Raw genomic sequence first — 13,192 nt, 5'->3', positions numbered from 1 at the left:
TCCTGTCTCTGGTTTAGCTGCCTCTCTCCCCTGGGATGGGGAGATATGCTCGTTACTACTGCACAATAATAATAATAATAATAATAATAAATGGAGATTATAAATTCTCTGTCTCCTTCACTCCCTCTTTCTCCCTCCTCCTCTCCCCGCCCCCCTTTCCCTTCTCTTATATTATTTCAAACCCTGCCTGGCTAAAGAGAGAAGAGAAGGAATTGCTCTCTTCTCTTTACCTGTAAAGCTCTTTGTAATGTAATCCCCTCCTTGTGTGTCTCTTTCAGAATAGACATGATTTTCACCCCTGGACCTCCATCTACCCCAAAACATAAGAAGTCTCAGAGAGGGGCAGCGTTCACCTACCCATCCCAGCAGTCTCCCAGGTGGGGCGTGGGGACGTGGAATGAGGCTGCATGGCCCGTCCCTATTCCCATATCTCAGCTCGCTTCCTTTATGGTTGGGGGCGGCAGGGTGGGAGGGTGGGGGGAGGTTGCCATTCTTCTCAATAAAATGAAGAAAAGAGCTTGAAGCTTATTCCGGTTTGGGGATATTTGCAAGGTTTCTGTACTAAAGACTTATTGCCCCTCTTCCCAGACCATGTGGGTGACACTCCTACTGTGGTTACTGAAAATAAACATAACCCTCAATGTGTTATAAAAGAAGAGGAGCCCCACGAGTTTATTGGAACATAGAGAATAACTCGTGTGAGCAGAGTTGAGGCCATTTGGCCTTTCTTGCATCATTAGCCCTGCACTGTCCGAACCCCCTCACAGAGAAGGAAATCAGGTGTCAGGCCTCTGGCAGCAGAGAACTCTGTCCCTCACCGGGGCAGTCTTGCTCTCCCCACATAGTGTTTGGAAATGTTCCTTGTCCAGGCCCCGATGAACCAGGAGCAGTCCTGGAGAAAGTCCACTGCCCAAATTTATACCTTCTTTATTCCCAGAGGTCTTCAGGGCAGGGAGCATGGATGAGTAAAGGGAGTCAGGCTTAAAAAAGAACTCCCACGAACCTTATAGCGATAAGGTTGCGTACTATAAACAAAGCAAGGGCATAAGTGGGATGATGTGAAGGCATCTGACCTTCAGCCTCAGTACGGGGGATGGAATAGGAGTGGTGGACCCTGGGGGTCCTGGAGGGCATGTGTGCCAACTAAAGGAGATCATCGTCCCTCTGCTCTGCTGCTGCTAATTTTAGGAATTGATATCCTCTGGTTCCAGAGAGTCTAATTTTTCAAGAAAAACTGAATATCCAGATGTCATATGAAATTCCTTATTTTTGAAATGTTTTTAAAACTCTGTGCAAGCTAAGGAAAGCACTGGTGGGCTGGAATGAGTGCACGGGCCATGTCTGCTTTAATTCAAGAGCGCTCAGCCGGAGACAGGCCAGGGACGGAGCAGGAGTCAGGAGGCTCTGAAAGAGAAAACCAACTACCCCCAAAGTGCCTGACACGATGGTTTGGAGCAATAGCCAGGCTCCCTGCAGGTTCTCTTCTACTTTGAACATAACCTGCACCACCAAGGAACCATCTCAATCCCATTCCCCACCAGCAGCCTCTTTTGCACCATTTTCCAGATCCTGCATCTATTTCCCTGCCTTAACCAAATGAAACAGATGAGATATACCCACTTTACAGAATTTCAGAGATTAGCCAACCCCCAGCCCCGCCCAGCCTACCCCCACACAGAGTAGAAGCTCTCTCTCTCTTCTTCTTCTCTCTAAGAAGCAGTCTAAGGAATGTGATTTAAAGGCCCCGAACCCTCTAGACACAGTGAGGTGCTTTATTAACTTTGGCCCAAAGCCTCCTAAAAACAGCTTAATATTTGGCTTCAACTATCGCTGCAGAGAAGAGTGAGTAAGACCCCAGTGCTGAAGGCAGGAGAACACTACCCTTTCCTGACTTGCTCATGCCTCCAGAGCTGAGTGGGCCTCTTCCAGACCGCATAAGCGTGAGCATGGGGATGATAGATCCAGGGACCATGGCCCCCTCCGCTGAGACAGCCTGACGAAGCACAAATAGGTACGACGATCTTACAGACTGACTGGCTCTTTCCTAGGAATGAACCATATGTAGCCAGAGCATCCACATCTGAAACTGAAGACCAAAGCATGATGGGGAAGTTCGTGAAAGTCGAAAGACAGGTAGGTCTCTCCTTTCCCTCACCGAAAAACCAAGCCATAGAACATTTGCGTTCAAATGTCATTTTTTTTTCCCCTAGGGAGATAACAGAGTTGAGTCTCTACCACTCAGGAAAAGGATGTGGAAATTACATCCCGAGTTAGCACGCACTTGCGACCACATGCAAGTTCATTCATTGTCCTGAGCCTCAGTGTCCTCATCTGTAAAATGGGGATTCTAATACCTCATAAGGTGGCTATGAGGACTGAATGAGTTGGCACCCGTGAATCGTGTGGAATAGCTGCTGACACAACAGACACTCAATATAGCTGCTCTTCGCACGTGCCTCGAGGTGCTGCTCCCTGAAGAAATGTTAGTTTCCTTCGCCACACTTTCTGTGTCCCTAGTCCTCCATGCCTCAGAGTCCAGGTCAGTGGGTGGCCCACACGAAGGGGCCTCGAGCAGGGCAGGCTCTGGGTGGCTTCGGTCAGGGCAGAAAGAGAAGCCGTTCCCACCCAGCACCCCACGGAGCTCACATGTCACTTCCTCCGTTGAAGGGGCTTCTGTGAGAGCAGAGCCCATTCCGCTGCGCACCGGACGGATGGCTCCATCAGTTTCCACGAGGATCCCTACCAGGCCTCTTATTTTATTCATGACCCCACACTGGTCTGTGCGAGAGAGGCAAGAGGAAATTTGAAGGATTGCCCTTTCTTGGCATATCAAGAATATCGTTTTTCATTTTTAAATTTTAATTTGTAATCTCAGCCCTTCCATTTCCCAGCTCTGTGACCTTTGACAAACTATTTTCTCTCTCTGCCTCGGTTTCCTCACCTGTAAAAGAGAGATAATCATAGTCTTCACCTCCCAGGGCTAGTGGGCAATGAAATGAGTCAACATCTTTAAGGGACATCGAGCAGAGCCAGGTACTTACCAAGTGCTCGTAAGTATTAGTTACCGTTCAGGCTTGAACACTGTCCCCACCTCTACGTGGTACTGAGCTTCCTGGCCTGACCTAGAGGGGGTGCTCCCCCTGCCTGCGGTGCCTTTGGGGAGCTGTGAATTGTCGTGGAGGGAACACCACACACGCACTCGTGCACACACACACACGTGCACACGCACTTGTGTGTACGCGCTCACAAAGATTAAGTCAGCTCCCAGGTTTTGCAGGTTGGAGCAGATACTGCTTACCCAAGTGCGGCTCCCACTCCAGGGCCCCTAGCTAGGACCTCCAGTTCTAAGAGGCACAGTTCCTGCTCCCCTCTGCCCTCGTGTCTAGGAGGCTTACACAGCCCGTGGGAGGGACGGACACTAACCACCCGCAGGCTTCTGTGTAAGCGACTATTTGCAAATTAAGAACTCCCACTCCTTGACCCAAATGGCAGCAGCAAAGCCACCTCCTCCTGGGGTACCACTTGTCTTCAGACCCCTTCTCGGGTCCCAACTTCCACTTCCCAGAAAGCCCTTGCCAGGTTGTTTCTACGTTAGCACGAATCCATGTGCGGGGCTCCAAGTTAGGAAGCATGAAATAATCCGTTGTTGTTAAGATGATGATTTGCAGGAACCCTCCTGCTTTCCAGTGGTATTTCCTCCGGAGTGGAAAGAGCCACCCCCACCCTGGAAAAGCAGTGACGCCCACTTCCTTGTATCTCCCAGGTTCACGACATGGGGAAGAAACTGGACTTCCTGGTGGATATGCACCTGCAACACATGGAAAGGCTGCAGGTGCACGTCACGGAATACTACCCGACCAAGGGGACCTCCTCGCCCGCAGAGGTGGAGAAGCTAGAGGACAACAGAGATTCGGATCTAAAAACCATCATCTGCAACTATTCCGAGACGGGCCCCCCCGAGGCCCCTTACAGCTTCCACCAGCTGCCCCTCGACAAAGTCGGCCCCTATGGGTTTTTTGCCCACGACCCAGTGAACCTGCCCCGAGGAGGACCCAGTTCTGGAAAGGTTCAAGCAACGCTTTCCACCTCAGCAGCGACATATGCGGAAAGGCCCACCGTCCTGCCGATCTTGACTCTTCTCGACTCCCGAGTGAGCTACCACTCCCAGGCTGAACTGCACGGCCCCTGCTCGGACCGGGTCTCCCCCCGTCAGAGACGGAGCATCACGCGGGACAGTGACACGCCTCTGTCCCTGATGTCGGTCAATCATGAGGAGCTGGAGCGGTCTCCAAGTGGCTTCAGCATCTCCCAAGACAGAGACGATTACGTGTTTGGCCCGAGTGGGGGGTCGAGCTGGATGAGGGAGAAACGTTACCTCGCCGAGGGTGAGACAGACACGGATACGGACCCCTTCACCCCCAGTGGCTCCATACCTCTGTCATCCACAGGGGACGGGATTTCTGATTCAATATGGACCCCTCCCAACAAGCCCATTTAGAAGGGGTCGTGGGCTGAGTCCTCGTTGTAATGTAGACAGACTTCGTATAGCTCACTTGCTCTCACAGCTGACACTTGACCGTGAGATCACCAGGGGCTGCATCAAACACATGCATGTGTGTGGCGGCCCCCCACCCGGGCAGGGGCCGTTCACGGCCTTCCTCCTCCCCAGGTCACCACAGTGAAGCCGCTTCCTTTTAAGCATGGTTTGCATGACTTTACAATATATAAATGGTACCGCTAATCTCTTCTAGGATACACATTTATCTGCTGTTCTTACTTTAAATCATGATTGGACCAGGACGGGGAGAAATTATTGACGAGCTGTGCTATCTGTCCGTTTGGTTGGCTGCTTTGGGTTTTGGTTTGGTAAGCAGGGAATGTAGTTTAAGTTCTTTCTCGAACCACTGCCCCTTTGTGTAAAAAAGACCAGTAATTATTCTAGAGTAAGCAAATAGTTTGTGAACAAAAATGCATTACGTATTAAAGAGGTGGTCAACTGAGCTAAAACACTAGGAAAGGAACAAGACGATCATCACCTATCCAAAACCACGAATTTTTTTGAATTGTTTTTTTTTTTTTCGGGAAAAACTCTCAAAACCATCTAAAAGCTCTCGAGGGGACCTCAGTTGGTCTGCCATTATCTGTATCCTGCCTGTTCCCTCATCCCTGGTAATCCCAAGTGTAGCATTTCGAGGGAGTTACGACTTGGCGGGGAGAAAATACACACACAACTTCAAATAGTTTCCAATTTATGTAGCCAAAGATAATGAAATTTATCAGAAGTAGGGTGCCCCTCTGGGCAGGAGCTAAGATCAGTGCCTTCAAGATGACGTTTCAACTCACATTCTTCCCCATGGCATTTGTACAAAATATCCATCTCAAATGAAAATTAGAAACCAGAAATTATCTGGTCCAAGTTCTCCTTTGTAAAAATGAGAAACCTTTGGCTCAGGTAGAGACAAGCCCGGGGTCACGTCATCGTCCCCTGGAGAGCTGGGACCCAGTCAGCTGACTCGCTCCATGCCCTGGTCTCCTCCTACTACACCACTCTGCCCTTTATAGAGTGGGACCCAAAAATTGTGCCAAGATACCTGGACGCTGTTGTACACAATTTATTCAGCAGGAGGGGGCTGTTTGCTTTTACTGCAAAACATGCTTGCTTGCTGCATTGCATTTTGGATCTAGGGGAATAAAACAAGCACTTCAAGCAAGCAAGCTTCAACATTTATTAATATGCAAATGGGAAAAATTTTCAGAACCATCCAGTTTTACTCCTCCAGATTTTTTAAACCACACGTAGCCATAAGATTAACCCAAGTATGAGCAGAGCCCCTGGAGAGCACTGCCCTAGTGAATAAGTATTAATATTAAGCACAAGCCATCCTCTGGCCTCTTTTGAGGTGTCACTACTTTCTGAAACACTTCGATGGAAAAGGTTTCTGTTAGGCTTGGGCCAGATTAGCTAAATTACAACACCACACTATCACTGTCTCGCTCTTATCCCACATCTAAGCACTGTTGTGGACGGTCGCCAGGGTGACCATCGAGATGATCAAAAGGGCCTAACAGTCTACACACAAATGCCGCTGATGTTCTCCTCACAGTCTTGTCAAGCAGTGGTAGCTGGGGCAGACATCTGGTTTGTGGTTTCATCATGACGTGATGCAGGAACCTTATACTTTGTTGGAGGGAAGAACTAGTTTCTCAGATCTTGGTTCCTTTCAACCCACAAGTCAACAGGTACTGTGCAAAAGGCTCAGAGTATAATAGTATTGAAGGTGTGGTCCCTGACTTTAGAAATGCACAACCAAAGCCTGCTGTCTCTGGCCCAGGGCAAGCATCGTGAGAGGTAGATGGCATTTTACATGGAGAATCTCACAAATAGAGAGGTGTTGGCATTGAAGTCTAAGGTGGGAAATACACAAGAATGATCACACAATTCAGACCTGAACCCTCCTCCCCTATGGTTTGCCATTTGACCTTCTTGCAATCTGAAGGGCAAAAGGAATGGATCATATGCATGAAAGTGCCATTGGAGTTAATGACCTAAGAAATCCTATGCCGCTTCCTTAGGGCTTGATTCTTGCTTCTGACCCGCCTAGAATCTTTTACTACAAGTGATTGAGCTACCTATCATCTAATATGTTACTATGTTTTCTTTATGTACGTGAGTTATTTGAGACAAAAAAAAATGGAGAATGAATCAAACTCTCCACATATGCACCAATTATTTTTACCTACCTTATTAATATTCTTGCAGAACTGACTGGCCTCAGTATCTTACCAACAGATGCATTTGCCAGGAACTCAGTGGAGTTCTCAGGTGGACAAGTGAGACTTTCTCATCCTCAAGCTAAAAATAGTTACCACGGATCGAAAGTTAGAGGACTGCCTTAGGTTCTTTGAAAAACCTACAAAGGATAAGAGCTTGTATTATTTCTTAAACCATAGGAGGGCAGTCTAGCCTCCCCTGCTGGATCATAAGGCCAGGATGACAGGGATTGACTGGGTTTATGTCGATTACCATCATGTCTCCAACATGTAGTAAGCTGCCATTATCAACGCAGACAAAGACAAAATACGTGATCATGAATAACTAAATGATAAGACTTTTTAAGAGCTGTTCTTTCCCATCTAAGAAAAAAGAGAAAAATGACCTTCTGGAATATTCTGCTTTGATATCCCTTTAAAAGGAAAAAAAAAAAAAGGCCATTCCAGAAAAGCAAGCCAAAACTGTTCAAGTTGCCTGCTCACAGACAATATCATCACCTGGCTGGCATTGATGAAGCAGGAATTCAAGGTGTGGGATTGAACTTAAGTTATGGGGAGAAACAACATGTGCCTCCACAAAGATCTTTCTGTCGGACAAAAGAGCAACATGTTGGAAAAATCCAACAGAACTGGTTAATAATGTGGCCCAAGATCATCCTACTTCAGATATACCAGTGGTCCTGAAGCTGGCCGAGGAAACTACAGTAGTTTTAACAGAATCCCATGAAATTGTGACAAATTAATTCCATTGTAAAAACTAGGAATGATTTCCTCAAGTGGAAGTGTAAGCCCATTATAGGTGTTCTGTCTCAATGTGTCACAATATGATATAGGAGAACTTTAAGGGGTCATTTTTTAGGAGGATCAAAATGAATGAGATAAAGCTATCTTCCAAATGTTAGGCGAGAGGTGATCGTGTCGGGCTGAGAAGAAAGTACTTGAGATCAAGTGTGCGTTTTGACAGTAAAACACTAGCACACAGCAAACATGAAAAGTTTAAGAAAAAGAACTGTGGGAGGAAAAGAAAAAAAAACATCAAATTGAGAAAGTTCTATTCACTGACTATACTTTTTCTGGGAACTGAAAGCTTGGACTTAGTAGATATAACAATGATATAATGAAGCTCTAATTTCAATAAAGGCATCTAGAAAACCCTCAAGATATACCATAGTTCAAGATGAGTTTATTTGTCAATAATGACTGCATTATGCCTTGCCTGTTTTGTGCAGGGCAGTTCCTAGATACTGAAGTTGAAAGAATAATTACTTGTAGGAAATCCTAATACAATAGGATCTACTCAGAATTTATAAGACCATTCTTCTAAATCCATACCACTCTACTGAGAATGTAATAAAAACATTCATTGGTTTGTTTGCAAGATTTACTAAGCACCACTGTCTGCTAGGCACTGTGTAACATACTGGAAATTCAGAGTTAAGAAGACCACAGTTCCTGCCACCAAAAAGCTAGGAATCTGGCGGCCTCAAATATTGGAGGTCCCTTCAAACTATGTCTACCAGGAATGGAAAGTATCTGATTTTATCCCTGAAGACAACTGTACAGATAGGAGCTCTTCCTCACTTAGAATCAATGGGAGATTGAGCATGGAGAAAGGTGAGAGAAGGAATTCTCCATCAAAATGGTAATGGCCCCATCAGCTCAGGAAAGACTGAGTTGTTGAATGAGGACTTTGAGTTTGGGTTCAGTGCTTTGGGCTTTAGAGCGCCAAATACACTGTGTACAAAGGAGTTTCTAGAGTATCTGAGAAGGTTCTTGGGAAAAAAAACTAGCTTTCTCCTCTCCAAATCCCTATAATGATTGAGTCCAGACAAGAAGCTGGGCTACTTCCATTTCATTGTGTTGACCAAGAGAGGCTTATGGTACAAGCCAAGAGACATCTATTTCAAGAGAAAGGTGTCACTCTGCCTGTGGGACACTGCTAATAAAATTCTCCTGGAGCAAGAGAAGAAATGTGTTCAGTGGTCTAAGAAGTTAACTGCACTTTGGACAGTACTGACAAGCACACCCCTGGCTTCCCCCAGAAGATGCCACGCAGCTGGCCTTTGTTTTCTGTGAATATGCTCCCAAGGCACTTAGGACCATACAGATTTTCTTTGCTTTCTGAACCTCAGGCATTCTTAGGATTTTGCCTCATGTCCTCACTCATCCTTGAGGGCTCGCTTATTTGGGGATGAAATTTTTAAATTTTAATTTTAATTAAATTTAATTAAAATTTTAAATTTTAAATTAAATTAAATTTTAAAAGACTAGAAGTCCTTTCTTTGTATCCAAACCATCCAGCATTCTGTTGTTACTGATATTACGCTATTCAAAACTGAGCCAACAGTCCCCTCAACAAGTCCCCTAACCTGATGCCCAGGTGAGAACATGCTAGGGACCAGGCTATCTCCATAGCTTTAGTGGTTTGGGAAACCAGCAGTAGGAATCTCAGAGATAGGAAGGATATAGATATGACCTGGATGAAAATTTGAGTTTTAGGACTCTCACAAGTGTTTGACTTTCTTGGTCTGTTTTGATTTTCAAATGGGACAATTGGTATATGTAAAGACCCCAGTACAGTGGTGGCTGGAGACTGTCACACGTATTCTTTTTTAATACTGTGTGTGGAGTCCACTGCCTCAGTCCTCAGTATTACTTTTGAACTCCAAATTTACCCCCAGAAAATCTTTTTTCTTGGAAAAAGAGCAGTGGAAATGCCATACCGATTCAGGCACTTTTATGGGGGCTTTTTCTCAAAAAGTACATCTCTATAAATGAAACAAGGAATGGCAGGAATGTTGGAATGAAGGTGGCAGGACTGTTGGATTGCAGTGGCTGGGTTGTGGCAGTTCCACTGGACCCACAATACTGCACGTTGCACCATTCTCTCAAAGGATGATCTGTAGGAGGCGAAGTCGAGTAGCAGGAACCATTAAATATGAAGGAACTAGTGTTGCGATGAGCAAAGTTAACCATGCCATGATGTCTGTCAGACAACACCCTAGCAATGAATGGAGAACTTCCAGAAGAAAGAGTTCAAGCTCGCTCAAACTCTCCCCAGGGGAATTTGTTCCCAGCCTCTAACAACCTCAGCTTTGTTATCCCTGTAGGAAAATTGTGACTAGTGGCTTGCTTCATTGTCACAGATGCGGGGAGATACAATTTTATAGATTCCTAGATGCTCAGAGCAAGAACAAACCTTGATCACCAAAAATAACCACCTCTCTTCTTAGATCAGGAAGCAGAGGTTCAGCATAAAGGGAATCACATTAGTCGCCCAGTGGCTGAAGGGGTGATTGGGTGGCAGAGTGACTCAAGAACCCAGGTCTCCTAACTCCTGGTCCAGATATTGGAGATCAAAAACTGACAGTCACACAGCAACTGAGAAGAAAACATTGTGGGTTGGCCCAGGAGATGGAGAACTTCCTGGCCCACTAGAGAAACTGCTAAACCAGACACATTGGTTGGAACTTATTCCCATCTCTGGAATATGATTGATCTCATGCCTTTAAAGGCAATGTTCCTTCTCCCCAAATCCTGCTGACCTCCAAAGGCCTGGCACAAATCACTGCTTCCCTGTGCAGGTGAAAAAAGGAATGAAGAACAACCTCATGGCCATGCAGGCATTCCCCTCCACTTCTCTGACCTCTGCTACTTTGTCCCCTCCTTGTCCCACCAAGCCTGGACTGGGTCAGCAATTTGGCCCATCATTTAAACTCATTCAGCTCCAGAGCCATGCCTCAGGTGGTATCCTCATCTATAAGCCAATCCTTTCGCAGGACTTTGCCTTGAAAAAAAAGTTAGTGGGTTTGATTTTAGGAAATAGGATGTGATTTCTTTGGGGATCAATATGACCCCAAGGTGTTAGTTCTACTAAGGTGTCCATTCACGGTGGGATCCCTGGGTCTCATGCCTTGTTTCTCCTGCTTTGTCCAAGAGAATGCCTATCTTTGCTGGGTCACAACTGGTACTCTTGGGTTGTCACCTAAAACTACAGAAAAGCAGACAGGATTCAACTTAAGACATCTTGTATAACTGGGAAATTATTTTAGAAAGTAAACTGGCCTCCCTGTTGGCTCAAATGAGGATTAACATGGTTTCCACTTACGCTGTGCTGTGCTTGGGACAGATTTGCCAGAATTTGGCAAGGCTCCCCAATAGCCCTTGCTAAACCCCTAGAAGGATGTTCAGGTCTTCTGAATCAGACTGAACCAGAAACTCCTAAGGCAAAGTCAGAAAGGTGGCAGTAATTTTAGACTATCAGTCTACCTGTCTTCTTAGCCTCTAAATAGCCCCGTTCTGGGGAAATAAGTCAAACATGGGCTCTATATAAGAATAAGCTGAGTGTGACTTGTAATTAAGCAGTCAAAAGCCTGGCCTAGTGCTTAGGAATATATTTGTAATTCCTCTTAGATGTGTCAAATTGACTACAACCTGATGCCTGAGAGGAGTGAAAAATGGGAACATGTTTTCTTCCAATGTCTCACTCTGCCCACAAGACAGGTCCGGGAAGGGGAGAGAAACTTACCCTAAGCTGTCTTTGTGAGTTGCATGTGATGTGATGGTTCTCTCTCTTGGACTTCCCATGCTCCTCACCACGACCCCTTGTGGGCGGTGTTAATGTCTCCATCGTAGAGTTGAAGAAACTGAACCTGAGGGGGGAAATACCTTGCCAAAGGCCACACACTATAGAAGTAGAGCTGCGATTGTAACCAAAGCTCATATACCTTCAAAGATTATTCTCCACCTATCGCATCTCCCAGGCCAATGGAAATGCTCCCACATCATGCCCTGTGGTCGTCCCCCATACCTTGCCCTCCTATGCCCAGTGGACTTTATGGTAAAACAGTCAGACCCATCGGTTTCCCGGAGAGAACCAATGTCAGCTGCTCCACTCAGCTAATCAGTGGGTCCTACCTGTTCCTTTGAGTAGGTTCACAATTCAGCTGTCAGTGGCAGAAAATAATGCTGCATAAATTTTTCACTTTGTTCATAGTGGAATCCATTAGTTCTTGGAGTTTGGTGTGGCTGCAGATAATCCCACAAGCGCCCCTTGTTCTCTGCACTGCACCCCCACCCCCCACCCCGAGGATCTCCTGTCATTGATTTATCCAAACAAATTCAAATGTCCTTCCTGACTTTAGTCTTCTGTCCTGAGGCTGGACCTTTATTTCAGACCTTGGAAATTCTGCAGAGATTGGTGAGTCTGCAGAAACATTCTTTAGGAGGCCAAACGCTCACAACAGTTGTGTTTCTCTTACTCAATATTAAAAAGATCACAGTTCCCCAGTGAGAAGTCAACCTGATCTGGTAATTAGGCGCCATTTCCCCTCTGAACACTTTTCCAAGGGAAGGGAGAGCAGCTCCACCTTCCATGTTCCTGGGAGGGTTAAGAATGCACGTGGGGAGGACTATGTCCAAGATTGGTGGCAGCCATGTTCCAAGCATCAGAGATCTTACTGTTGGAGACAGAAGGCAGGCTCTGCCCCATCTTAAAAATCACCTTAGAAAGATGGGCCTACTTCATCAGATCTGTCAATCATTTCCTATTTTAAAGAGAAAAATGCTCTCTACATTGCTTTCAATGGGATATGGCTATTCTTCTTTTTCTTTCTTTCTTTTTTTTTTTTTTCTAATGTAGCAGTGATGGAAAACACCAATCTCTGCCGAGCAGATTGAGGTTTCCAGTGACATGAATCCATTGTATTTGATTTTGGATTGTATTTTCTTTAACCCCCTTTAACGGCATAGAATTCTGGTGCCTTGCTCCCTGAATTTGTCTCCATGCTACAAGTAGGCTTTCTTCACATTCTGGCTTACACGGGAACACGACTATTCCACAAGTGGCCTTTAGTGCTCTTTATAATATGATTTCCTGTAATTTTTAAACTGTATGTGTAATTTCTATTCTGGCTCTGTCCAATATTTGAACAACTTTACTAGGTTGATTTCCATATATATTATGCAAACACTTCTTACCTGATTTTTTATGTTCTATCTTAAAACAAATACTGCACCACTTATTAATAAATAGACATTTCAATGATCATGGGGCAGAGTGATGTTTGCTTCATTGACAACATGGAGTGACAAGGCAGTCTGTTACCAGTTGTAGGAGGGAGTGAAAGAGGAGACGTGAGCATATTAGTAACTATGAGAAAAGAAGCAATTGAGTGGGAGAGGAGGGAGAGAATAAAGACACAAGAAAGAAACTGTGATTGATGGAGCAAAGAGTGAAACTCATAGCCATGAAAAGTACATGATATGGATTGCATTCTTCCTCAGAAACAGCCCCTATACAGGTTGGAAGTACAGCATTTAGTAAAATATTATCCAATCATCGCAGTTTTAAGACATGATTACTCCCACTTTATAGATGAGAGACTTGAAGCCCAGAAACAAAAAGAGACCTGGCCAGGGT

General features: G+C 45.4%; 1 protein-coding gene across 1 annotated transcript in view; it reads left to right on the top strand.

The window, feature by feature from the left end:
- KCNQ3 (potassium voltage-gated channel subfamily Q member 3) overlaps positions 1 to 12,820 on the top strand; it is a 305,937-nt gene extending 293,117 nt beyond the window's left edge. The window contains exons 13-15 of the mRNA XM_032415492.1: positions 279 to 377; positions 2,049 to 2,133; positions 3,764 to 12,820. Of these exons, the coding sequence (XP_032271383.1) occupies positions 279 to 377; positions 2,049 to 2,133; positions 3,764 to 4,498 (919 nt within the window). The 3' untranslated portion in view covers positions 4,499 to 12,820. The remainder of the gene's footprint in view (positions 1 to 278; positions 378 to 2,048; positions 2,134 to 3,763) is intronic.
- The last annotated feature ends 372 nt before the right edge of the window (positions 12,821 to 13,192 follow it).

This window comes from Phoca vitulina, unplaced genomic scaffold (genome assembly GCF_004348235.1).
Source record: "Phoca vitulina isolate PV1807 unplaced genomic scaffold, GSC_HSeal_1.0 scaffold18, whole genome shotgun sequence".
NCBI lineage: Eukaryota > Metazoa > Chordata > Mammalia > Carnivora > Phocidae > Phoca > Phoca vitulina.
The sequence above is the reverse complement of the archived record's forward strand: the minus strand, read 5'-3'. Positions and strand labels throughout refer to the sequence as shown.